General features: G+C 36.5%; 1 protein-coding gene across 3 annotated transcripts; it reads right to left on the bottom strand.

The window, feature by feature from the left end:
• Positions 1-284: 284 nt before the first annotated feature.
• LOC128613634 (coagulation factor XIII B chain) lies at positions 285-27,615 on the bottom strand. 3 transcript variants are annotated; one of them, XM_053634569.1, is made up of 14 exons: positions 27,490-27,615; positions 26,112-26,279; positions 25,779-25,973; positions 25,518-25,691; positions 25,255-25,428; positions 22,571-22,762; positions 17,973-18,167; positions 17,712-17,885; positions 17,449-17,622; positions 14,777-14,968; positions 9,195-9,296; positions 6,022-6,213; positions 5,725-5,904; positions 285-3,470 (listed from the first exon to the last, which is right to left on the bottom strand). In XM_053634569.1, exons 1-14 carry the CDS (start codon positions 27,569-27,571, stop codon positions 3,277-3,279), a joined length of 2,388 nt encoding a protein of 795 aa, XP_053490544.1. In that variant the 5' UTR covers positions 27,572-27,615; the 3' UTR covers positions 285-3,276. The 3 variants fall into 3 exon arrangements, with proteins under 3 accessions (XP_053490544.1, XP_053490545.1, XP_053490546.1); XM_053634570.1 differs by lacking the exon at positions 26,112-26,279 and having other exon boundaries at positions 27,490-27,586; XM_053634571.1 differs by lacking the exons at positions 17,449-17,622; positions 17,712-17,885; positions 17,973-18,167.
• Positions 27,616-27,874: the final 259 nt, after the last annotated feature.

Here is a 27,874-nt window from a genome sequence, read left to right as displayed (position 1 = left end):
GTATTTCTATCAATTTCACCTGAAATGACGACAAATGACAAAAACATTATAGTTTTACATGTATTTATTGAGCAAAATTATCCAACATTGAAAATCTTTGTTCAGAGAAAGTTTGTTAAGCTTTGCTTTCAGTAACTGGTGTGACCACTTTGAGTATCAATAACTTCAAATAAACATTTCCAGTAACAGGTGATCACTCCTGCACACTGGGTTGGAGGAGTTTTGACCCATTCCTCTTTACATAACTGCTTCAACTTGATGTTGGTGGGCTTCCTTGAAATCTGTTCTTTTTTTTTTTTTTTTTTTTAGGTCCTTCCACAAGATTTATATTGGGTTAAGGTTTGGACTTTTAACTTGGCCATTCCAAAATACTAACTTTCTTCTCCTTTAAACATTTATTTATAGATTTACTTGTGTGTTGTCTTGCTGCATGACCCACTAACAGTTAAGCTTTAGTTTACATACAGTTACCCTGACATTCTGCTGTAGAATTTGTGAGTACTATACAGAATTAATTCATCCATCAATAATTGCAAGCTGTCCTAGACCTAAAGCAGCACAGCAGCCCCAAACCTTGATACTGCCACTTCCATGCTTCACAGCTGGGATGAGGTTCTGATGTTGGAATGCATGGTTTGGTTTTCGACAAACATAATGCTTTTCATTTAAACCAAAAAGTTCTCTTTTGGATTCATCTGTCCACAAAACATTCTTCCAATATGCTCCTGGCTTATCCACGCTGTCTTGGGCAAACTCCAGATGGGCAGCAGTGTTCTTTTTTATTATTATTATTATTGAGAGAGTAGTGGCTTCCTTCTTACTATCTGCACACTGTTTTCACTTCCCATAATATTATTTGCCACACCCATGGACTGGTTTTTGCTGGCTAGCCATTCCTTGGGAGAGTAACAGTGGTGCTGAATTTCCTCCATTTCTATATCATCTGCCTCTCAGTGGATTAGTAGAGACCAAACTCTTAGTCTGGTGAACACTGATAACTCTTTTTCTGAGGTTGTCAGGAAACTCCTTTTGACTGAGGCATGGCACACCAAATAGAATCACATGTAGCAAATGTTTTCTGTAGGAGTTTGTCAGTCTCTCATTATGTTTTGGGGAAATTTTTGCCCACTTCTCTTTACAGCATTGCTTCAGTTAATTGATGTTTGAGGGCATTCATTTATGCATAGCTCTCTTAAGATCCTGCCACAGCATCTCTTTGACTTGGCCATTCCATCACCTTCTTTACATTCAGATGTCAATTTGCTGGTGTGCTTGGGATCGTTGTCCTGTTGCATGACTCAATTTCAGCTCTGCTTAAGCTGCTGGACAGCTGCCTCACATTGTCTCAAGAATATTCTGGTATAAAATGTTAGTTCAATGACAACAATTTTCCCAGGGCCTGTGGCTGCAAAACAAGCCTAAGTCATCAACCCTCCTCCACCATGCTGACAGTTGGTGTGAGGTGTTTGTGGTGAAATTCTGTTTGGTTTTCACAAAAGATGATAACCAAACATCTCCACCTTTGGTCTTATCAGTCCTCAGAATATTGTTCTAGAACTGTTGTGGGATTTTTTTCATATACAATTTTGCAAACCTAATTCATGCTGCCATTCTTTTTGGAGAGAGCCATACTTTTTTGGTCTTTTTCTGATTTTGAGGCCATGAACATACATATTTAATGCGCTTACAGGGGCTTGTATGCCACATGATTCACTCCTGGGAAGATTGGCAACTGTCTTGAAATCACTCCATTTGAAAGCAATCATTATCACTGTACAATGGTGAATTTCAAATTGTTTGGATATTGACTTATAACCCTTCCAGGAAAGATGAGAAGCAACAATTGCTTCAGAGGTCATGGTTGGTATCCTTTCTTCTTGGCAGTTTTTAGACATGCTCTGGAGTGCCCTAGAACACCAAACTACCAAAATTTCTGCTTTTATAAAGGTAGTCACACTTCTTGATTAGTTAATCACCTGGCTGCTAATTATTCTCTTAACACTTATGGAATTAGGAAGGGTGTACTTATTTTTCCCCAACTGTTTTCTGAATGTGGGTTTAGTTTATGGGGGGGAAATGACTACATATTGAAATCTGGTGTTTTTTGTTGTCACCTGAGGTTATTTGTTTGTTTATAGAAGTTGGTTAATTCCACACAATTGTTATTTATGCCCTGATAAATAAAAACCTACAACTGAAGGAGGGTGTAAGAAACCAGGGTACAAGAGTCATAAGAAACAGCATACAATGAAGTCAAATTCAGGTTATAAAATAAAAATTACTTTACTAGAAATAGAAAATGCCCAGATACTCAGTCTCACTTTGAGTTACTCTTGTTTATGCACATCCCAGGAAATCTGGTTGGTCGGCTCACGTGGTCCAAGGTAATAGACGTCAGGCAGACGTGATTTGCAATCTGTGCAGTGGTGCATCTCGGTGTGATTTTTTTCCGTTAGTCCCAAGGAAAAATTAAAATCTTGATTTGAAGCGCACAGAAGGGTCCTGCTGCTTCATGCATTACTCTAGTGTTGCTGCAAATAGGGCCCAAGTGCACACAAAGACTAATATTTTCTTTTTCACTAAGGTGTTTCTTCAGAGGGTGTCTCCTTTTTGTCTGTTCACTACGGTACAGGACAAGAGGGAGAGAGTCCGTCCCTTGGGGGCTTTTATACCAGGGGCTCTCAGTGGAGTTACATTTGCCTTTCTCCTTTCTTCCAATAAGAGTCAGGAAGTGGTGGCGCCTACTAGTGGTTAGTGGCAGATTAGGAACTTGCACTGATGAGCCACATGAATTTATAGGCTAGGAAGAAATCAGCCCCAGCCTAGCTTCTGTGTATTTTTCGTAGCATCATTGATGGTGCTGTTGTGCATGGTCTTCACAGATTAATTATCAAGGGTACACAATATGTATTTGACAAGGTATAAAGTTTATTCAGTTAGATAATTTGACAGGGGACTGAAAATTGGTAAGCAATTAAATTTGTACTTTGTCACATAAGGTCACATGATTACATCTCCATATCTATTCCAATTCCCAACAACCTCAATCATTCTGGACATTCTAAAACATTGTTTTAAGAATACATTATATGATTTACTTGATACTTCCTTTATAGAAGTGACACTGAGATACTATGAATATTTTCTATGTGACAATGAAAATGCATCTACTTTAAAAGACATTAAACCAAACTAACAATAGTAATTTAAAATGAACTCAAATTGGGGTTACAAACATACCCCTTCAGTTATAGTTTAGTAGTAACCTGATCTACTTTACATGCAAAGTGGCAAATGCATTTCTCCATCTCTGCACTGTTGACGGAAGGCCACCTTATTCATTGGTCGTTTTCCAGACTGGCATGTAAAGCTAAGGTGATCTCCATGCTGTGAGTACATTTTTCTTTTTTGCCCATAATATTGCCTTATGTTGTTGGCATCCATATCTTCTATGGTCACAATGCAGGGTTCTGAAATAGAGTTCAATATGAAACTTTATTTTTTTTTTTACATCAACAATACATCTGAACTATCATTACAATATGTATATGTTGCCTTGCATAAATATTCACACAACTTTTTCCTTATTTTGTTACAATCTGCAGCTCAATTGGACTTAATTGGGATTTGTGGCATGTATTGCACAATGTGTTGGAAACATTACTTTGAGTTTTTGGTCCATGATTGCATCACATAATTGTTGTTTGTTTGTCAGCTTTCACAGCTCACAGTCATGCTTTGAGTTTCTTGTTCTACTACATGGCAAAGGTGTTCATTTTCATTATTATGGAACCAGTTTGAGAGGATTTGTGTTTTGTGACAAGGCACAACTCATGCTGGAAGTAGCCAAAATTAGATGGTATATTGAGGCCATAAAGAACTGCATCAATACTGGTCAAAAATGGTCAGCAACAATACTCATATAGGTTGTGGCATTCAAACCATGCTTGGTTTCCTGTGCCAGGAAAACATTCCTCACATTACACTACCACCAGCAGCCTGAACTGTTAACACAAGGTAGCTTGGGTCCATCTGTATGTCATTACTGTATGACATTACCATCTGTATGTCTCAGTAGAAATCAAGATTCAAGAGACCCACTGTGGCCTTCTGCTGTGGCCCATACGCTTCAAGGTTGATGTGTTGTGTTCTGGGATGCTGTTCTGCTCACCATGGTTCTAAAGAGTGTTTAAGTTACCATAGCCTTAGTGGTAATTCACCAGTCTTTTTCAGTTTTTTCGCTGGACAAAGTGTTTAAAAAAAACAAACAAAAACAAAACAAAAAAAACAAAAAAAACAAAAAAAACAAAAAAAACAAACAAAAAAAAACACAGATGCCTCCATGTTTTTTGTTAGTAACAAACTGGCCAGCTAACTGTTTGGTCCACAAACAACTAACTGTATTATTAATGTTTTAAGTTTAACAAACAGATATGTCTGTGTTTTGACTGATAAAGCAAATGTATATACAGCATAATTCATTTAAAGGTGAGCACTGCTGTTGTTTAGGTCTAATGCCATGCACAGCTATATTGATTTGACATCACTCTGTAAACTGAGAAGGAACTTGTAGTTGAGAAACTACCTCAGGTTGATGAGTTGAAATTTTAAGATGAGTGCGTGTTTTCTATTGATTTTACAAGTTGGAGTTGCGACTGCTGCGGTTCAAATATACTGGCTGGAACAATCTGGGTAAGTGTCATTTGTAATCCAGATGAATCTGATGACTTTTAGGTTGAATACTTTTTTGCAAGGCACTGTATATTAATTTAAAATTCAAACACATTGTCTAAACAAAAAAAGAATTGCCTATTTATAAGCGTAAACAAATATATGTTTAAAAACTAAAATTGATAGGGAAAGAGAATTCAGACATTAAAATAGACAAAAGTTATAGATATAGATATGGCAAAAATATTCTTGTGCAAATTGCACCTGGTATTAATATGAAAGATGTTGACATTGGTTTGAAAGATTTCATGGAAGTAGCAATCATGGTAAAGGTGAAGGAGCTTCCATAAGTTCTCAGGGACGACATTATTAAACTATTTTACTTTATTTAGCTATTTTAATGTTCTGGAATGTTCACGAGACTCGTCTTCAGGACCAAGGAGTTTGCACTTTCTGGTTTCTTTCCTTTTTTCTTTCAGTAACATGACATGCCCTTTTTTTTTTTCTTTTTTTTTTTTTAATGTTCTCATTAACTTCAATAGAAGGGGAAAAAGCAGCTGGTGAGTGATAACAGAAACTCCAGTGTCAGGAAACTTTTACAAAGTGCCTACAATTAAAACTCCTTCAATAAATGTTAAATAAAGGTCTCCTAAAATAAAACTTCACCACATCAACAATTATATGCTTTTTTTAGGACTAAGTTTAGATTATGTGGCGCTTCTCTCTGTGAACTCATAACATATCAGAATGAATGCGTTAATGTAAACATTTGTCACAGTTGTAAATATTCAGATCCATACTGTTACAGAAAATTAATCAACACTTTCTGATTTAAGAACTCAATCGAGCAGCTGATTGTAATCAGCACACACTCTATGTTAACAGAATGCCATAGTACATGCTGTTTAAAATTCCAGCACTCCCAAATGTGAAACTCCTTCCTGTGTCCCCAGAGCCATAGCAACATCCCTGTCAGTACAATTGGTTCGATAGTATGCAAGTGGAAAATTCATGGAGCCACAACTAATCATCTCTTAAGTAAGCTGTACTTACTTAAACATTTAACAGATCCGTTCCATGTTCCTTGTGCACAGGTCTTAAAGGGCTGACCATATAGTGACCATATAGTGTAATACTGTTGGCAGCGGTATTCAACTCGTTCTCCATTTATATAGTAGGATTTTTGTAAAGTAGTTAAATCTGCAAATTCAATGTGTGGTGGAGGGCCACAGCCTGTTAACACAAACAAAAATATATATTAAGAACATTACATTTGAAGTATTTTTATTTAATGAATGTTTTAGATATTTTGCATTTGATTAAGGGAGACAAAAAAAAGCAGGATTTCACCTGAACATGTAGGGTATGGACTACTCCATGTTCCATCTTCTCTGCATGTAATTGATGATTGTCCTGTCATAGTCCAACCAGGGTTGGTACATTGGAAGTTCAAAGAATGTCTAGGTTTAAATGGTGGGGAAACTCCTGGAAATCCATAAACAATTTTTACATTTTGGAGTTCTCCTTCTGTGCAAGTAACCTCTGTGAAACAAGCAAGAGAAAGAAGTTAAAAGAAAATACTATCAGAAAATCATAGGGGCATTTAAATATTACTCGCAACAATACTGCAGTCCAACCTCTGTTTGTTGGGCACACTACCAAATTCTGATAGCATGTCCAGCAAACTTTTCTGATATTTAAGAAATATAACAAACACCCAAAAAACTGAATTAAATGTGATAAAATATTAGATTGCTTCTTGATATGGGTAAAACTATCACTGGTATGTTTTCATGTGAAATCCTTGTTTTATAAATGACAGATTTAGGCATATGAGTGTTTTTATAAATGAGGGCCCTGTTTCAGAAGTTCAGTAAAGTTACAGTATATGGCCAAAAGCATGTGGACACCTGACCATCACACCTATATGTGCCCATTCCAAAACCATAGGCATTAACACCGAGTTGCACAGTCAGAGATCAGTGCTCCAGGCACTCGAGTTCTTCCATGTCAGCCTTGGCAAACCATGTCTTCCATGTCAACCTCGCTTTGTGCACAGGATCTTAATCCGACAGCATACAAAGACATTCCACACAATTGTGTGCTTACAACTTTGTGGCAACAGTTTGGGGCTGGTCATAGCAGAGGTTCTCAGAGTCTTCTCTAGAGCAATTCGTTTTATAAAAATAATTCCAGGTCTTGTTTGCAAAAGCAGGTTTTGTATGTTACTTTGCATATTATATTATTGTGGGAGGACCTACGTTCTTCAAGAGGAATATTTAATATCTTGAACCAAGTAATTAGTGGAGGGAAATATTTTGACTGTACACATCATTTCACAGATAATTGTTTAAAAATTTTAGATGGCTTAGATGAAAGCTTAATGTTAACCCTGTCAGATGCCTTGGTAACTTATTGTAATATAATAATACAGTCAGGTCCATAAATGAAAAACAGTTGAAATGAAATAATGAACATGAGCTCAAAGTGCAGACTTTGAGCTTTAATTTGAGGGTATTTAAATCCAAATTAAATTAGGTCCCTTCATCTTTTGAAGAACTTGGCATGTGTAACAAACTGGTAATTGGACAAACTAACAATCATAAATGTAACATTGTTTATTCTTCATCCGGTGCAGTCAACTACTGCCTGAAGTCTGGAACACATAGATATCACCACATGCTCAAGGATAATATAGCACTATACACTTCAGAATATAGCACATATTTCATCTTGCTGCTTTTGTCAGCAGTCACATCATCCCTAAATACAAGGGAACCAGCTCCACTGGCAACAATACACACCCATGCCATAAGATGAGGTGCTATGCTTCAGTTCATGAGCAGTTCCTTCCCTTCTCCATACTTTTCTCATCCCATCATTCTGGCACAAGTTGATCTTTGTCTGATCTGGCCATATGATGTTCAGAAACTATACAGGCTTTTTTATTATTATTATTTATTTGTTTAGATAATTCTTTGCAAACTTTGAACTGGTCTTCCTGTTTTTTTTTTTTTTTTTTTTTTTTTAAAGCTGTAGTTTACATCTTCTGGTAAACCGTCTAATTTTTTTTTTAAATTTTTTATTTTTTTTTTTGAACTAAAGTCTTCTCTTGATTGTTGCCTCCCTTCTGGAGTGTGTTACTATTCTGGCCAACTGTTTTGAAGGTTTTTTTTTGTCATCAATCATAGTTTTTTTGTTGTTGTTGCTGTTGCCTTCTTGGCATTTTGGTTTTCCTGAGCTCACCAGTGTGTTCTTTCTTTTTAAGAATGTACCAAGTAGTTGATTTGGCCACACCTAATGTTTTTGCTATCTCTTTGATAGGTTTGTTTTGATTTTTCAGCCTAACAATGGCTTGCTTTACTGCCAATGACAGCTCTTTAGACTTTACCAACTCTAGGCCTTTTATCTGCGTAATTGTAAGTGAGATAATGAGGGAACAGTACACACTTGCCTGTGGAACAGATGAGCAACCACTTATCCAGTTAATTTTGGTCCCTTAAAATGAATTAACAAGTTCAAATTAAAGCTAAAAGAGCTCATATTGATTATTTAATTTTATGTCCTATATGCTGTGATAGACATCTAAAATAATAATAATATCAATGTCCAAATATTTATGGACCTGACTGTTTATATTTTAAAATGGCTATTATCTGCTATGGTATCAATAATTTTTTTGCAATCTAAATGCAGTCACTGTTGTAGTGGACTGTTCCCGGTTGCTTGTGTGCCGGAGCGAGCAGCAGGCTCAGCAACCAGAAGCGCGACAGCACGCACTTCTGGGTTTTTGACATTTATTTCAGTTTGCTGTTTCATGTGTGTTTGTTTTGGGTGCTGTGCTGTCTCCGCCTCTGTATTGTTACTGGTAGTCATCACATTATGTCATCATTGTCATCAGCTGTTCTTGATTCCCTTTTTAATTAGTTTGCATATTTAAAACCTGTGTGTCTTTGTTCTAGGCAATGTATTGTTTCTGTGTTTAGCTGTGGTTCCTGGATTTAGATCCTGTTCTTTGTTTCTCATTCTGCTCCTTGCCTAGCCTAGTTTATGTTGGTTGTAGGCTGCCCGACCCTACCTGTTTCTGGATATTGAGATTGCCTCACGTTTTGGATTTGTCTGCCTGACTCTCATTAAAAGCTTTAACTGCGATTGCATTTGTCTCCAACCTTTTCACATGACATTGCTACATTGTGACATAATTGCATGGTAAATTTGATAAGTTACTATGTAGAAAGGTGGGTCACTAATGTGATTTTGTGGAAGCGCTGAAACATGTAATAAAGTTATCCAAGTGGAGCATAAACACAAAAAAGGGAGAAAAGCATAAACACCTAGCAGAAAAGAGTACTACAAGTAGCAGAGTAACTACAAGTAGCAGAAAAGAGTACTACAAGACAATGATTCATATCTCTAGTACATAGAGTTTGATCTGCCTCATTATATATAGGTTTGTGAAGAAGAAAAAGAAGGAGAATTTTTGTTTTATCCTTTCATAATAAATTTGGTAGAAGTATTTTTACCTTTGGACTGTAGTCTGGTTTGTCCAGCTGTGACATTTTCATGCAAAAAAGATTCTTCACTTTGGACTGTCTCATTTTTTCCTTCCCGATCAGTATTTAAGGCTTTCAAAAACAAATTTTAAATGAAAAACAAAAGTTAGTTATATACACAAAAGTTAACAAAAAGAATCAACAGCAATGCAATTATTATATTTGGTAACTGCCCTTACCCAGCATGACTTTATCCCTATCTCTTTTATACAATTGAGCAGTTGAGGGTTAAAGCCCTCACTCAAGGGCCCAGCAGTCACTGCTTGACAGCACTGGGATTTGAACTCACTATCTTCCAAGCAGTAGTCCAACATCTTAACCACTGAGCTACCACTACCAACAACTTGAAAAGGTTCTTTTTTTTCCCGTAATTTAATTCAAACAGTGGACCTTTCATACAGTGGGGGAAATAAGTACTGAACTTTTTCAGTAAATATATTTCCAATGAGGTTATTCACATAAAATTTTCACCAGACATCAGTATTAACTCCAGAAATCAAACTCAAGAAATGTGGAGGTGGAAGCATCATGGTGTGGGGCTGTTTTTCATCGCATGGTACTGGTAGACTTCATATAATTAAAGGAATGATGAATTGAACCCTTTACTGGGAGATTCTTGAGAAGAATCTGCTGCCATCCACCAGAATGATGAAGATGAGACGTGGGTGGAGCTTCCAGCAGGACAATGATCCAAAGCATACAGTAAAGGTAACCCTCAATTGGTTTCAGAGAAAAAAGGGGTTAGAATGGGCCAGTCAATCACCTGACTCGAATCCAATTGAAAAAGATTTAAAGACAATATGTTTAGAAGAATGTGCCAAAATCACACCTGAATACTGCGGTCGATTAATTTCTTCATACAGGAAGCATCTTGAAGCTGTCATTACAAACAAAGGCTTCTCCATCAAGTATTAAATACATTTCAGTTAGTGTGTTCAATACTTTTTTTCTCTTTCTTACACATGACTTCATTCATGGACTTTAATGTTTGGATTTCTTTATATGTGTGGATTTCTTGAGTTAATACCAAAGTCTGGTGAAATTGTTTCACATTTCATGTGAATAGCCTCATTGGACATATATTTATTGAAAAAAATGATGACGCATTCAATACTTATTTCCCCCACTGTATATTCTAGATTCATTACACATAAAGTGAAATATTGCAAGCCTTTTTTTTTTGTTTTGTTTTTATCTTGATGATTATGGCTTAGAGCTCATGGAAATCAAAAATCCAGTATCTTAAAATATTAGAATAAAGAATTTATAATACAGAAATGTGGACCTGAGAAGACTCTAATCAGTTAATTAACTCTAAACACCTGTGAAGGTTTCCTGAGCCTTTAATCTCTCAGTCTCGTTCAGTACACACAACCACAATCATTTGGAAGATGTAATTAAATGTGAAAAAGTAAAAGTAAAAGTAAATTTTGCATTTAATTTGGAAATCAAGGTCCCAGAGTCTGGAGGAAGAGTGGAGAGGCACAGAATCCAAGTTGCTTGAAGTCCAGTGTGAAGTTTCCACAGTCAGTGATGATTTGGGGTGCCATGTCATCTGCTGGTGTTGGTCCACTGTGTTTTCTCAAGACTCGAGAGTCGATGCAGCGTCTACCAGGAGATTTTAGAGCACTTCATGCTTCCAGCTGCTGATAAGATTTATGGATATGCTGATTTTCTTTTCCTGCAGGACTTGGCACCTGCACACAGTGCCAAAACTACTAGGAACTGGTTTACTGACCATGTTATTACTGTGCTTGATTGGCCAGCCCACGTGCCTGACCTGAACCCCATAGAGAATCTATGAGAGACACCAGACCCAACAATATAGTCGAGCTGAAGTCCGCTATCAAAGCAACGTGGGCTTCCAGAGCAGTGCCACAGGCTGATTGCCTCCATGCCACGCTGCACTGATGCAGTAATTTGTGCAAAAGGATTAAGGCTCTTACCAACTATCGAGTGCATAAATTAACATACTTTTCAGAAGGTCGACATTTCTGTATTATAAATTCTTTATTCTAATATTTTTTTATTTCCATGAGCTGTAAGCCATAATCATCAAGATGAAAACAAAAAAGGTATGAAATATTTCACTATATATATATATATATATATATATATATATATATATATATATATATATATATATATATATATATATATATATATATATACACACATATGTTTATATTCATTTATTAAATTCAATGTACTATATTTTTCCGGAGAGCTGCAACAAAGTGGGATAGTTTCACTGCTGTGTACCAGAACACCTAACATTTAAATAAATTATTTATTTTTCTGACAAAATATATAAATTCTTATTATATACTTTGCCGAGATATTTTTGAAGCTCACATTGTAATTTTAAAATTATTTTTTAAATATGAGCACTTATTTATTTTTGCTTTTTGTGGACAGCTGCCACAAAAACTATGTACACAAAAGGTCAATATCCTTTTGATTGGCCTATAGCCAGAGGATCAGCAAAATCCAGTAAGTGGCCCCATGTAATTTCCAAAAAGAGTTGTTTATTTAGCAAGGGATAAGCAGAGGTAGGTTACAGACATTTGGAAAATTTGTGCTGATTTTGAAGAGGAATACTCTTTGCTATGTTGGATGAATAAAATCTATGGCTCCATTTTATTCTCTCTTTTACCAGTACATCAGTGACTCATTCATTAATCAGCATTGACAACACCAACATTAATCTCTACAAGAACAATATTTACAAAAATTTTCCTTATGGTAATGGCATAAATGTTCTCCAGCTATAGCTTAATGCATAAGAGACAGACACTCTTCCATTTGACAGTTCAATTCATTGTGTAAATTTATTGTGCCATTTTTTGTAAATTACAGAAAAAAAAAAATCGTTAGACTTTTAACATACTGAGTAGAAAGTTCACATAATTCAGCATTGCTTCCTTCTATAAAAACTGGGCCCTGCATATTAGTCTACTGCTGTGGCTCCTGTTGCCCTACTGATCTGCCTGATCCATCCTGATGGTTTACTTCTGCACTTGTCACTCATTTTCTGATGTTCAGTTTCTGCTGTTCAATTCAATTCAATTATACTTTATTTTTTAAAGCAATTTTAAGAACATTGTCACAAAGCAGTTTCACTGAAATTGCGCTAGGCTTTTAGGGGCACCAGCAGCTTTAGTTAGGTGCATTACAGGAGCCAGAGCACCAAACATAGCAGGTAGTATTAGGGCCTTAGGCAAGAATAGGTTTTCAACGGTAGTGTTTCACGTATGAGCTAATGTCAGTAACTGCCTTTGTCAGTCAGAGTTTACTAAGAGTAACATTGTAGAGGCGTGTAAATTAGGCGATGTACAAAGGCGATGTAGTGATATGCTCTGGCCTGATCCAAATGCGACATGCTGATGTAGCTTACAGCAGATTATAGTTGCAGAACTGCTGGATTTCCAGGTGGTGCTCCGAAAACAATGTGGGATTTATAGATACAGTCAGGTCCATAATGAGGTAGGATAAGTGATTAACCATCCTATTAGCCCTGTTTGGGGTATGGCTTTGGCAGACCAATGAGGTGGGAGCTACCCTATTATATAAGGACCCTTATTTTGACAGGTGTATACATGTCCTGGTGATTCTGGGTTCCTCGCTCCCTGGCATTTCTGTTTCCATTCCTCTTCCCATTCAGGTACGTTGAGGTTTTGCTCATGGTGTAATGATGTGAACATCTCAAGGATAATATGCTTATGTACAGTTTTAGGGTGGAGCTGGTGGCATGTGTGTTGTGGCGAGTTGCTGGGGGAGGTCGCTTTCAGTAACAGCAACATTAGCGGGTGGTTGAATGATGGCTGGTATATAGAGCCACAGAACCTGTTGTGAGTAACCATACAACTTTGCATCTAGTGTTTGTTCAACCCAGTTGTAAGTACGCCTCTCCCCTTTTTCACATTGTGGAGCTGTAGATGTAGTTTAACTCATGAGTCTTTTTGTTAAGGTAAACGTGGGGAGTTGAACATCCAAATCTTCTCTAAGACAAATCCTTAGCTGAAGATGCTACTTGCTACACGACACCGCTGATGGTTTGCTTATGGACATTTTTTTTTTTCGCAAGGCTGCCCTTGCGGGAGGAGTGAGGGTGAACCACAGGGGGCAGTGTGTTGTGCAGTGTGTCTGAGGTGAACACATCCACTTCCGCTTGCCCAAACCTCCGCCATATGGACTCCACCACTTGTGAATGGAGCCATCAATCCCTGGGCCTCAGCCAGGATGTACCCAGAATGTACGTTGCTCTCACTGACCAAAACTTTCCCTCTGCTCAGAGAAGAATTGGTTGTGCCTGCCTGAACAGGGGGCGTGAATATAATCCTCCCTGGTGGTCGATATATGAGACCACCACTGCGTTATTGCGAAATATGGCCCGCCAATTCGCTCCAGAGACCGTGAGCTGGACAGCCATCTAAGACCACGCCCCAGCCCGTGAGCGAGGTGTCTGTCATTACCGTCTTGCGATACAGAGACATCCCTAGAGTGTGACCCAAGGCTAAAAACCGGGGAAACCTCCAAATTCTCAGAGCACGTAGGCATGACACTGATTACTCTCAGAGGTTTCATCCTCAGACGAAGCCCCCAACTTTTCAGCCACCACTGAAACGGTCTCCTGTGCAATAGGTCCAACGGTATGACGTTGGCTGCTGCTGCCATAAGCTCCAACAGTCTCTCGTAGAGACTGGAGGGGATGCCAAGATCCAGCTTTATCTTGCTCAATGTTGATAGGATTGACCCTACGCATGTTGTGGATAAAAATGCCCTCATCGTAGTGGAATCCTTATAACCCCTAGAAAAGTTGTCCACTGCATTGGATAAAGCATACTTTTCTGAGGTTCAACCTGAACCCCAAGCGCTTCATTTGACCAAGAGCAACATCTCGATGTTAAACTGCCAGTTCCCTGGATCATGCTAGAATTAATCATTTATCCAGGTAGTTTAGTAAACGGATGCCCTGGAATCACAATGGAGCCAGAGTGACATCCATGCACTTTGTGAAGTGTAACATCACCTTTTCTTTTAATAACATTTATTAAGCGTTTGGACACTGAGTGAAGACACTAGTTGGTTAAGTTTAGCCAGCAGAATTTTCCCCATTCATCCATTGTGTATTTCTTCAGCTGCGCAACTGTATGGGGCCTTTGTTGCCTTATATTGCGCTTCATAATCCGCCAAACATTCTCAATCAGAGACAGGTCAGGACTGCAGGCAGGCCATGCTAGCACCCACACTCTCTGCTCACGTACCCATGCGCTTGTAATCCGAGCAGAATGTGGTTTGGCGTTGTCCTATTCCAGATGGCAGCATATGTTGCTCCAAAATGTGTGCATATCTTTCTGCATTAATGGTGACCTCACAGATATGCACCCAAGTTACCCATGCCATGGGCACTGACACACCCCCATAACATGACAGAGGCTGTTATGACCCAGTTACCACTGCTGACATACAAGTTTCACTGTATAGTCTCTACAGTTAACAGAAAATCATTTTGTTTCTTTGTTTTTAAACAAGTATGGTTTGCTACTCACATTTTATGCATTGTGGGTACTTCCATTTTCCTGCAGAACACATGGCTTTGCTCCCATTCTGAAAGTAGAAGTCTTCTCTACACTTGTATTGTACACCGCCACCTTCCTCATAGTACGCCTTCAGATTTGGGTCATTCCGAATCGCATCATTTATTTCTCGCTCAGGATCTCGGCATCTAAGGTTGATACCCACTATAATAAACACAAAAATCACCAACAAGGTTACATCTACAGTCAGCAAAATATCAATGGCAATAAATGAATTAATTAATAATTTAATTAAGTAATTAATTAATTAAAACACACCATGTAATTATAATCTATCATGAGTTTGTCAAATATCCTACTAGCAGAAATGCAAGTTTAATCAAATGATTAACATAAATGTGTACCTGCTCTTTAAAAGGATGAACCTTAAAAATCACTTTATTTAAAAAAAAAAAAAAGTACATATTGAGTCATTATGGAAAATCATATTGAATTTAAATAGATTATGTTTTCTAATAGTATCACAAAATGACATACCTATATTATTATTATTATTATTATTATTATTATTATTATTATTATTATTCATTTAATTAATCTACTAGTGCTTATTATTAAGTTAGTAAATTCATTCTTTCATTAATTCATTCCTTACTTATTTAAAATGTTACATTTCTCACATTAATACATATATAAACAAGTAAAATTTTGTGAATGAATGAGACATAATCTATTTGATTTCAGTAAGAGTATCCATAATAACTGAATACGTGTTGTTTTATTTACTAAAGGGATTTCTAATGTTCCTCCTTTAATTAGCAGGTGAACATTTATGTTAATCATTTGATTAAACTTTAGCATTTCTGCTAAATTGAGGGATTCATACACAACTATTACAAAAGGTGCAAACATTCACTGATGCTGAAGAAAGCAACATGATACGTTAAGAGCCAGAGGGTGTAAACTTTTGAACTGGATAATCGGTGTAAAGTGTTATTATTTCATCTTCTGGGAAACATGTAAATATCTTATATAGCTTATGAAGGGCAGTACTAAATTGAAAAAAAAAAAAAAATAGACCTTTAAAGAAAATAATAACAAATTACACCAATCATCCTGTTCAAAAGCTGTCTTGTGCATCAGTGAATGTTTGCACCTTTTGTACATCCCTAATTCCACAAAAGCTAGGACAATATGGAAACTGCAAAAAAACACCCAAACAAAAAGAGTCGGTTGAAGATTCAATTCACTCTGTACTATATTGAAAACACATTATTAACACATTATTCGATGTTTTACTTTGTGAATTTAATTTATTTTTGAAAATATACACTCATTTCAAATCTGATGACTGCAACAAACTCCAAAAAGGTTGGGACAGTCGATTATTTACCATTGTGTAACATCACCTTTTCTTTTAATAACATTCATTAAGCGTTTGGACACTGAAGACACCAGTTGGTTAAGTTTAGCAAGCAGAATTTTCCCCCATTCATCCATTATGTATTTCTTCAGCTATGCAACTGTACGGGGCATTCATTGCCTTTTTAAGACAGAGATGTCTGAGGGATTGGAGATCACGTGCATTCAGAAGTGATTTTCGGCCTTGCCGTTTACGCACCAACATTTGACCAGATGCCTCTCTAAGATATTCTTTTTTATACCCAATCATGTTACTGGCCTGTTGCCAATTAACCTAATTAGTTGCAAAATGTTCCACCAGCTGCTTCTATTTACTAACACTTACTTTTCCAGAGTTTTGTTACCCCGTCCCAACTTTTTGAGACGTGTTTAAACATTTGATATGTTTCCTGTGTTTTATTGTGAATAACATATGGATTTATGAGATTTGCAAATCATTGCATTCTGATTTTATTTACATTTATTTACATTTTACACAGCGTCCCAACTTTTTTGTAATTGGGGTTGTACACCAGTTCTAAAAACAAGAAATTAATGATAAATGGACTTCACTTATATAGTGCTTTTATCCAAAGCACTTTACACTGTGTCTCATTCACCCATTCACACAGCAATGGTAGCAGAGCTGCCATGCAAGCTGTTAGCTTGACATCGGGAGCAACTTGGGATTCAGTGTCTTGCCCAAGGACACTTAGGTATGTGGAGTCATGTGGGCCAGGAATCAAACCGCCAGTCCTACAATTAGTGGACACCCCGCTGTACCACCTGAGCCACAGCCACCCTATTAAATTAATATAGATTAAGTGACATTTCGGACACAATATGGCCAAATGTTCTGTTTGTTTTTTGCTCCGCTAGCAGAAAAAGATCCCAAAGAAGCCACACTCACTTTGTAGCACATTGGCTAGTTGGCTAACTAGCTCACGTTGATTTGCAAATTCCCGCTTAAGGTGCTTCTGATAAAATTGGCATTCTTCATCCTTTTCATCTTTGTCTGACAAGCTTTCATATTTTAAGTCAAAAGTTATATTCATGAAAAATATGGTTTGACATGTCTGCTGATGATGTCACTAAAATTACTGTAGTAACTGTTCCAAACTAGGAAGTGGAATTTTATGTTGTGAACACAGACAAACATAGTGCTAGAAACAGTGAAACATCCCAGTGAATTTGTAGTAAATATAAGCACTGTTTGAATGCCGCTCAACCATCAAATGAGTGGACAGAAACTAACTGTTGTATAATAATAAATCGATACTTACATGTGCATTGTCGCATGTTGTCCCATTCCCCATTTTGGTTACAGGTGACAAAAAATATTCCAGGTTCATATCCTTGATTACACTTGAGCACTATTTTTACATTTCTATTATAAGTATTCTTTTGTATCCCCATCACTTCTCCATGTGCAATCTCTGGTTTTTGACAAGTAATTTCTGAAATACAGGCAAAAAAAAAAATTATTTTATACTTACCCACCCATTATAAACAAGTTAATAAACTTTTTTTGTAAATGTATACATACCACTACATCGTGGTTCTGGCTCCCAGCCGTTCTCTGTACATGTAATACTTTCAGCTGTACGTTGATAACCATATTCACATCTATACCATGTGTTCTCCCCTAATTTATAAATCCACTTGAAGTTGGGCGGATTATTTAACAGATGTTCGCCTTTGGGATATTCACAGGTAGTATCTGCAAAAAATATTTGTTTTCATTACTGTATCCTATAACTATGGTGACAACAATATTTTAGCAGTCTTAATTTCTTTGTATTTTTACCCTCACACACTGGCCTGAATTCCCATTTCCCATCCTCTTGGCATTTAATATTTCGTGACACTTGCTTTGTTCCAAAAATCCAGTATTTTTTTGAGCATATAATCTCCACATATTCTCCAGCCAGAAATATATTTTTCCCTATTGGCTTTGTGCTGACAACACCAGTTGTGGGTGATCCAAGTAGACAAGTAATTACTGTTGGTGCCAAAATGAGATCAAACAGAGAGCAGTTTAGAGATCTGCAAAACAGCCATTAATTTTTTTTAGGGTACACTGTATAAAGTATTTGCATATATTCATTTAACACCATCAAGAAATCAAACACTGGGGTACCACCTTCACATTCTGGTTTTATACTCCAGCCGTATTTTGTGCACCTAGGATTTCCAGGTCTGGGATTGTACCCTTGTTCACAACTATATTGTAGTATATTGTTTTCTTTGTACTCCTTATCAGCGTTAGTAAATCCATGTGGTATTTCAGGTGGCAGGCATTTGATTTGTGCAAGAAGCAAATTCACAATTTTTGTTGCACAATATTGTGAGATTTGCAAATCATTTGTTGCTTGAGGAAGATTTTGACCTAGAAAGATTAAGCAGCTAATAAACAAAGTAAATCCAGTCTTGCTACAGAAAGCTTCACCTTATTAATGATCATATGTTTTGCTCCTTGTTAAATTTAATTCATGTATATTTTTAAGAATAGACTATGTGGAGTATCTGCCATGAAATTTGGACTGCGTAAAAATCATTAAGTCCCTGTAAATATCAGTTATAGAAACAGAAATGTATTGAATGCACCTATTTATATAAACCTGTCATGTGTAATAATTGTTCATAGCAAGTTTAGCTATTTTGCTATGTAACATTACTATGGCTTTCCAATTTCTGCTCAGTTTCACTGCAACACTCTGACACCATTTTAGGGTCTTATTTTGTCTTCAGATGTTTTCTTTAAAATGAATTTTAATGTCAATAACTGTTATGACAAAAGTAAATACATAATACAATTTTCAAATTTATATTCACCTTACCTTGATTTTCAGTGAGCATAAAGGAAGATATCCCAAAAGCAAAAAAGAAGATTTTGACAGCCACTTGCATATTAGACCCCATCCCTAACACATTTGCAGAATAGGGATTACTATGTTCTCCTTTTTGACAATGGATCAGTAATAGTCCTCTGTTAATCATTTATCAGAGCTGACACTGCTCTTTCTACACATTTGGAGTAGTGTTCCATAAAAGAAAAAATGTGGAATCATTTGATTTTAATAAGTATTTGTTATTCTCAGCTTAAGTGTATGATTATAAAATATGTCTCTTTAAGAAGTGATACTGAACATTTCAGGTCCTTGTGTGCAAGGCAGATATGTTGAGAATAAAGGGCAAGTTGCAAAATAAAGGTGAAATAAAAAAAATGTTTTCGGTCACAAAATGTTTAATATGTCCAAAGATGCCCTTATTAGACAAATATTGTAAATTAGCTGCTGTTATCTAAATTAAATAAGAAAGCCAATATATGAAGACAACAAGGGATGGTCTTTCAATTTGCAGCCAAAAATGATCAATCCACATTCTGTGAAAGATAAAAGTATACTAGAGAAATATTGTAGCTAAGAAAAATAGTTTCTTATTGTAAATACATAAAAATATAGCAAATATTATATATATATATATATATATATATATATATATATATATATATATATATATATATATAATGTATATATTCATTTATTATTCAATGTACTTTTTTTCTGGAGAGCTGCAACAAAGTGGGATAGTTTCACTGCTGTGTACCACAACACCTAACATTTTAAATGAATTATTTATTTTTCTGACAAAATATATAAATTCTTCTTATATACTTTGCCAAGATATTTTTGAAGCTCACATTGTAATTTTAAAATTATTTTTAAATATGAGCACTTATTTATTTTTGCTTTTTGTGGACAGCTGCCACAAAAACTATGTACATAAAAGGTCAATATCCTTTTGATTGACCCATCCAGAGGATCAGCAAATTCCAGTATGTGGCCCCATGTGATTTCCGAAAAGAGTTGTTTATTTAGCAAGAGATAAGCAGAGGTAGGTTACAGACATTTGGAAAATTTGTGCTGATTTTGAAGAGGAATACTCTTTGCTATGTTGGATGAATAAAATCTATGGCTCCATTTTATTCTCTCTTTTACCAGTACATCAGTGACTCATTCATTAGCATTGACAACACCAACATTAATCTCTACCAAAACAATATTTACAAAAATTTTCCTTATGGTAATGGCATAAATGTTCTCCAGCTGTAGCTTAATGCATAAGAGACAGACACTCTTCCATTTGACAGTTCAATTCATTGTGTAAATTTATTGTGCCATTTTTTGTAAATTACAGGAAAATGTGGGATTTATAGATACAGTCAGGTCAATAATGTGGTAGGATAAGTGATTAACCATCCTATTAGCCCTGTTTGGGGTATGGCTTTGGCAGACCAATGAGGTGGGAGCTACCCTATTATATAAGGACCCTTATTTTGACAGGTGTATACATGTCCTGGTGATTCTGGGTTCCTCGCTCCCTGGCATTTCTGTTTCCATTCCTCTTTCCATTCAGGTACGTTGAGGTTTTGCTCATGGTGTAATGATGTGAACATCTCAAGGATAATATGCTTATGTACAGTTTTAGGGTGGAGCTGGTGGCATGTGTGTTGTGGCGAGTTGCTGGGGGAGGTCGCTTTCAGTAACAGCAACATTAGCGGGTGGTTGAATGATGGCTGGTATATAGAGCCACAGAACCTGTTGTGAGTAACCATACAACTTTGCATCTAGTGTTTGTTCAACCCAGTTGTAAGTACGCCTCTCCCCTTTTTCACATTGTGGAGCTGTAGATGTAGTTTAACTCATGAGTCTTTTTGTTAAGGCAAACGTGGGGAGTTGAACATCCAAATCTTCTCTAAGACAAATCCTTAGCTGAAGATGCTACTTGCTACATGACACCGCTGATGGTTTGCTTATGGACATTTTTTTTTCTCAAGGCTGCCCTTGCGGGAGGTGTGAGGGTGAACCACAGGGGGCAGTGTGTTGTGCAGTGTGTCTGAGGTGAACACATCCACTTCCGCTTGCCCAAACCTCCGCCATATGGACTCCACCACTTGTGGATGGAGCCATCAATCCCTGGGCCTCAGCCAGGATGTACCAAGAATGTACGTTGCTCTCACTGACCAAAACTTTCCCTCTGCTCAGAGAAGAATTAGTTGTGCCTGCCTGAACAGGGGGCGTGAATATAATCCTCTCTGGTGGTCGATATATGAGACCACCACTGCATTATTGGCGAAATATGGCCCGCATTTCTAGCCAATTCGCTCCAGAGGCCGTGAGCTGGACAGCCATCTAAGACCACGCCCCAGCCCGTGAGCGAGATGTCTGTCATTACCGTCTTGCGATACAGAGACATCCCTAGAGTGTGACCCAAGGCTAAAAACCGGGGACACCTCCAAATTCTCAGAGCACGTAGGCATGACACTGATTACTCTCAGAGGTTTCATCCTTAGACGAAGCCCCCAACTTTTCAACCACCACTGAAACGGTCTCCTGTGCAATAGGTCCAACGGTATGACGTTGGCTGCTGCTGCCATAAGCTCCAACAGTCTCTCGTAGAGACTGGAGGGGATGCCAAGATCCAGCTTTATCTTGCTCAATGTTGATAGGATTGACCCTACGCATGTTGGGGATAAAAATGCTCTCATCGTAGTAGAATCCTTATAACCCCTAGAAAAGTTGTCCACTGCATTGGAGAAAGCATACTTTTCTGAGGTTCAACCTGAACCCCAAGCTCTTCATTTGGGCAAGAACAACATCTCGATGTTAAACTGCCAGTTCCCTGGATCATGCTAGAATTGATCATTCGTCCAGGTAGTTTAGTAAACGGATGCCCTGGAGTCACAATAGAGCCAGAGTGACATCCATGCACTTTGTGAAGTGTAACATCACCTTTTCTTTTAATAACATTTATTAAGCGTTTGGACACTGAGTGTGGACACCAGTTGTTTAAGTTTAGCCAGCAGAATTTTCCCCATTCATCCATTGTGCATTTCTTCAGCTGCGCAACTGTATGGGGCCTTTGTTGCCTTACATTGCGCTTCATAATCCGCCAAACATTCTCAATCAGAGACAGGTCAGGACTGCAGGCAGGCCATGCTAGCACCCACACTCTCTGCTCACGTACCCATGCGCTTGTAATCCGAGCAGAATGTGGTTTGGCGTTGTCCTATTCCAGATGGCAGCATATGTTGCTCCAAAATGTGTGCATATCTTTCTGCATTAATGGTGCCCTCACAGATATGCACCCAAGTTACCCATGCCATGGGCACTGACACACCCCCATAACATGACAGAGGCTGTTATGACCCAGTTACCACTACTGACATACAAGTTTCACTGTATAGTCTCTACAGTTAACAGAAAATCATGCCAGAATCTGTAAAGTGTGAAGTGGACAGGCTACAGTGAAGTGTGAAGCGGTTTATGGATATTGCTAAGAATTTTAAGGGATTTTTGTTTTTGTTTCTTTGTTTTTAAACAAGTATGGTTTGCTACTCACATTTTATGCATTGTGGGTACTTCCATTTTCCTGCAGAACACATGGCTTTGCTCCCATTCTGAAAGTGGAAGCCTTCTTTACACTTGTATTGTACACTGCCACCTTCCTCATAGTACGCCTTCAGATTTGGGTCATTCCGAATCGCATCATTTATTTCTCGCTCAGGATCTCGGCATCTAAGGTTTATACCCACTATAATAAACACAAAAATCACCAACAAGGTTACATCTACAGTCAGCAAAATATCAATGGCAAAAAAATTAATTAATTAATCATTTAATTAAGTAATTAATTAATTAAAACACACCATGTAATTATAATCTATCATGAGTTTGTCAAATATCCTAAGAGCAGAAATGCAAGTTTAATCAAATGATTAACATAAATGTGTACCTGCTCTTTAAAAGGATGAACCTTAATCACTTTATTTAAAAAAAAAAAAAAAAGTACATATTGAGTCATTATGGAAAATCATATTGAATTTAAATAGATTATGTTTTCTAATAGTATCAAAAAATGATATACGTATATTATTATTATTATTATTATTATTATTATTATTATTATTATTATTATTATTATTCATTTAATTAATCTACTAGTGCTTATTATTAAGTTAGTAAATTCATTCTTTCATTAATTCATTCCTTACTTATTTAAAATGTTACATTTCTCACATTAATACATATATAAACAAATAAAATTTTGTGAACGAATGAGACATAATCTATTTGATTTCAGTAAGAGTATCCATAATAACTGAATACATGTTGTTTTATTTACTAAAGGGATTTCTAATGTTCCTCCTTTAATTAGCAGGTGAACGTTTATGTTAATCATTTGATTAAACTTTAGCATTTCTGCTAAATTGAGGGATTCATACACAACTATTACAAAAGGTGCAAACATTCACGGATGCTGAAGAAAGCAACATGAATTAAGAGCCAGAGGGTGTAAACTTTTGAACTGGATAATCGGTGTAAAGTGTTATTATTTCATCTTCTGGGAAACATATAAATATCTTATATAGTTTATGAAGGGCAGTACTAAATTGAAAAAAAAAATAGACCTTTAAAAAAATAATAACAAATTATACCAATCATCCTGTTCAAAAGCTGTCTTGAGCATCAGTGAATGTTTGCACCTTTTATACATCCCTAATTCCACAAAAGCTAGGACAGTATGGAAAATGCAAAAAACACACAAACAAAAAGAGTCGTTTGAAGATTCGATTCACTCTGTACTATATTGAAAACACATTATTAACACATTATTTGATGTTTTACTTTGTGAATTTAAAATATTTTTTGAAAATATACACTTATTTCAAATCTGATGACTGCAACACACTCTAAAAAGTTGGGACAGTCGATTATTTACCATTGTGTAACATCACCTTTTCTTTTAATAATATTTATTAAGCGTTTGGACACTGAAGACACCAGTTGGTTAAGTTTAGAAAGCAGAATTTACCTCCATTCATCCATTATGTATTTCTTCAGCTGCGCAACTGTACGGGGCATTCATTGCCTTTTTAAGACAGAGATGTCTGAGGGATCGGAGATCACGTGCATTCAAGAAGTGATTTTCGGCCTTGCCGTTTACGCACCAACATTTGACCAGATGCCTCTCTAAGATATTCTTTTTTATACCCAATCATGTTACTGGCCTGTTGCCAATTAACCTAATTAGTTGCAAAATGTTCCACCAGCTGCTTCTATTTACTAACACTTACTTTTCCAGAGTTTTGTTACCCCGTCCCAACTTTTTGAGACGTGTTTAAACATTTGATATGTTTCCTGTGTTTTATTGTGAATAACATATGGATTTATGAGATTTGCAAATCATTGCATTCTGATTTTATTTACATTTATTTACATTTTACACAGCGTCCCAACTTTTTTGTAATTGGGGTTGTACACCACTTCTAAAAACAAGAAATTAATGGTAAATGGTCTTCACTTATATAGTGCTTTTATCCAAAGCACTTTACACTGTGTCTCATTCACCCATTCACACATACACTCACACAGCAATGGTAGCAGAGCTGCCATGCAAGCTGTTAGCTTGCCATCGGGAGCAACTTGGGGTTCAGTGTCTTGCCCAAGGACACTTAGGTATGTGGAGTCATGTGGGCCAGGAATCAAACCGCCAATCCTACAATTAGTGGACAAGCCACTCTACCACCTGAGCCACAGCCACCCTATTAAATTAATATAGATTAAGTGACATTTCGGACACAATATGGCCAAATGTTCTGTTTGTTTTTTGCTCCGCTAGCAGAAAAAGATCCCAAAGAAGCCACACTCACTTTGTAGCACATCGGCTAGTTGGCTAACTAGCTCACATTGATTTGCAAATTCCCGCTTAAGGTGCTTCTGATAAAATTGGCATCCTTCATCCTTTTCATCTTTGTCTGACAAGCTTTCATATTTTAAGTCAAAAGTTATATTCATGAAAAATATGGTTTGACATGTCTGCTGATGATGTCACTCAAATTACTGTAGTAACTGTTCCAAACTAGGAAGTGGAATTTTATGTTGTGAACACAGACAAACATAGTGCTAGAAACAGTGAAACATCCCAGTGAATTTGTAGTAAATATAAGCACTGTTTGAATGCCGCTCAACCATCAAATGAGTGGACAGAAACTAACTGTTGTATAATAATAAATCGATACTTACATGTGCATTGTCGCATGTTGTCCCATTCCCCATTTTGGTTACAGGTGACAAAAAATATTCCAGGTTCATATCCTTGATTACACTTGAGCGCTATTTTTACATTTCTATTATAAGTATTCTTTTGTATCCCCATCACTTCTCCATGTGCAATCTCTGGCTTTTGACAAGTAATTTCTGAAATACAGGCAAAAAAAAAAATTATTTTATACTTACCCACCCATTATAAACAAGTTAATAAACTTTTTTTGTAAATGTATACATACCAATACATCGTGGTTCTGGCTCCCAGCCGTTCTCTGTACATGTAATACTTTCAGCTGTACATTGATAACCATATTCACATCTATACCATGTGTTCTCCCCTGATTTATAAATCCGCTTGAAGTTGGGCGGATTATTTAACAGATGTTCACCTTTGGGATATTCACAGGTAGTATCTGCAAAAAATATTTGTTTTTATTACTGTATCCTATAACTATGGTGACAACAATATTTTAGCAGTCTTCATTTCTTTGTATTTTTACCCTCACACACTGGCCTGAATTCCCATTTCCCATCCTCTTGGCATTTAATATTTCGTGACACTTGCTTTGTTCCAAAAATCCAGTATTTTTTTGAGCATATAATCTCCACATATTCTCCAGCCAGAAATATATTTTTCCCTATTGGCTTTGTGCTGACAACACCAGTTGTGGGTGATCCAAGTAGACAAGTAATTACTGTTGATGCCAAAATGAAATAAAACAGAGAGCAGTTTAGAGATCTCCAAAACAGCCATTAATTTTTTTTAGGGTACACTGTATAAGGTATTTGCATATATTCATTTAACACCATCAAGAAATCAAACACTGGGGTACCACTTTCACATTCTGGTTTTATACTCCAGCCGTATTTTGTGCACCTAGGATTTCCAGGTCTGGGATTGTACCCTTTTTCACAACTATATTGTAGTATATTGTTTTCTTTGTACTCCTTATCAGGGTTCGTAAAGCCATGTGGTATTTCAGGTGGCAGACATTTGATTTCTGCAAGAAACAAATGTACAATTTTTGTTGCCCTATATTGTATTATATACAAACAATTCAACAAGTAGCAAGTTTATAAAAACTGCTTTTTGGATAGTTATCTATGGAACAGTAACAACAAAGAAATTTTGTTTCAACAGTTCATAAAAATTGTTATTTTACACTAAAATATCTAATCATACACAGTAAAATTAACTAAGTTAATCCATAGGAATTGTAACTCCAAGACCATATTACTAGTTTATTAATGCAATATATAAATTACTCTGAATGCACGAGTCCAGTTAGGTAGCCCAGAGAAACATGAGCTCCAACCTGAGACCCACGAGGATATCCATTACAGACTCATGACGGTTTTTAAGACAGTGACGTTTGAGGGATTGGAGATCACGTGCAGTCAGAAGTGATTTTCGGCCTTGCTGTTAACACACCGAGGTTTGACCAGATGCCTCTCTAAGATATACTTTTTTCATGTTACTGACCTATTGCCAATTAACCTAATTAGTTGCAAAATATTCCACCAGCTGTTTCTATTTAGTAACACTTACTTTTCCAGAGTTTTGTTGCCCTGTCCCAACTTTTTTGAGACGTGTTGCAGCCATGAAATTAAAATTTACCTTATTTTTTTCTTAAAATGGTACATTTACTCATTTTAAACATTTGATATGTTTCCTGTGTTCTATTGTGAATAACATAGGGGTTTGTGAGATTTGCAAATCATTTCTTGCTTGAGGAAGATTTTGACCTAGAAAGATTAAGCATCTAATAAACAAAGTAAATCCAGTCTTGTTACAGAAAGCTTCACCTTATTAATGATCATATGTTTTGCTCCTTGTTAAATTTAATTGATATATTATTAAGAATAGACTATGTGGAGTATCTGCCATGAAATTTGGACTGCGTAAAAATCATTAAGTCCCTTTAAATATCAGTTATAGACACAGAAATGTATTGAATGCACCTTTTTATATAAAGCTGTAATTTGTAATAATTGTTCAGATCAAGTTTAGCTATTTTGCTATGTAACATTACTATGGCTTTCCAATTTCTGCTCAGTTTCACTGCAGCACTCTGACACCATTTTAGGGTCTTATTTTGTCTTCAGATATTTTCTTTAAAATTAAGTTTAATGTCAATAACTGTTATGTCAAAAGTAAATACATAATATATATATTTTTTAATAATAATTAATAATTTATAGGCACCTTACCTTGATTTTCAGCGAGTATAAAAGAAGATACCCAAAAAGCAAAAAAGAAGATTTTGACAGCCACTTGCATATTAGACCCCATCCCTAACACATTTGCAGCATAGGGATTACTATGTTCTCCTTTTTGACAGTGGATCAGTAATAGTCATCTGTTAATCATTTATCAGAGCTGACACTGCTCTTTCTACACATTTGGAGTAGTGTTCCATAAAAAAGGGTAATAAATAAACAGAAAAGAAAAAAAAATGTGGAATCATTTGATTTTGATAAGTATTTGTTATTCTCAGCTTAAGTGTATGATTATAAAATATGCCTCTTTAAGAAGTGATATTGAACACTTCAGGTCCTTGTGTGCAAGGCAGATATGTTGTGAATAAAGGGCAAG

This window comes from Ictalurus furcatus, chromosome 10 (genome assembly GCF_023375685.1).
Source record: "Ictalurus furcatus strain D&B chromosome 10, Billie_1.0, whole genome shotgun sequence".
NCBI lineage: Eukaryota > Metazoa > Chordata > Actinopteri > Siluriformes > Ictaluridae > Ictalurus > Ictalurus furcatus.
This window is presented reverse-complemented; position numbering and strand designations above follow the sequence as displayed.

Coding starts and splice junctions, on each gene's coding strand:
- LOC128613634 (XM_053634569.1), bottom strand. CDS start 27,571: ATGGGGTCTAATATGCAAGTGGCTGTCAAAATCTTCTTTTTTGCTTTT. Junction 25,429..25,517: donor GCCAGAACCACGATGTATTG/GTATGTATACAT, acceptor CCTGTATTTCAG/AAATTACTTGTCAAAAGCCA. Junction 18,168..22,570: donor GTACCCACAATGCATAAAAT/GTGAGTAGCAAA, acceptor TGGCACCAACAG/TAATTACTTGTCTACTTGGA.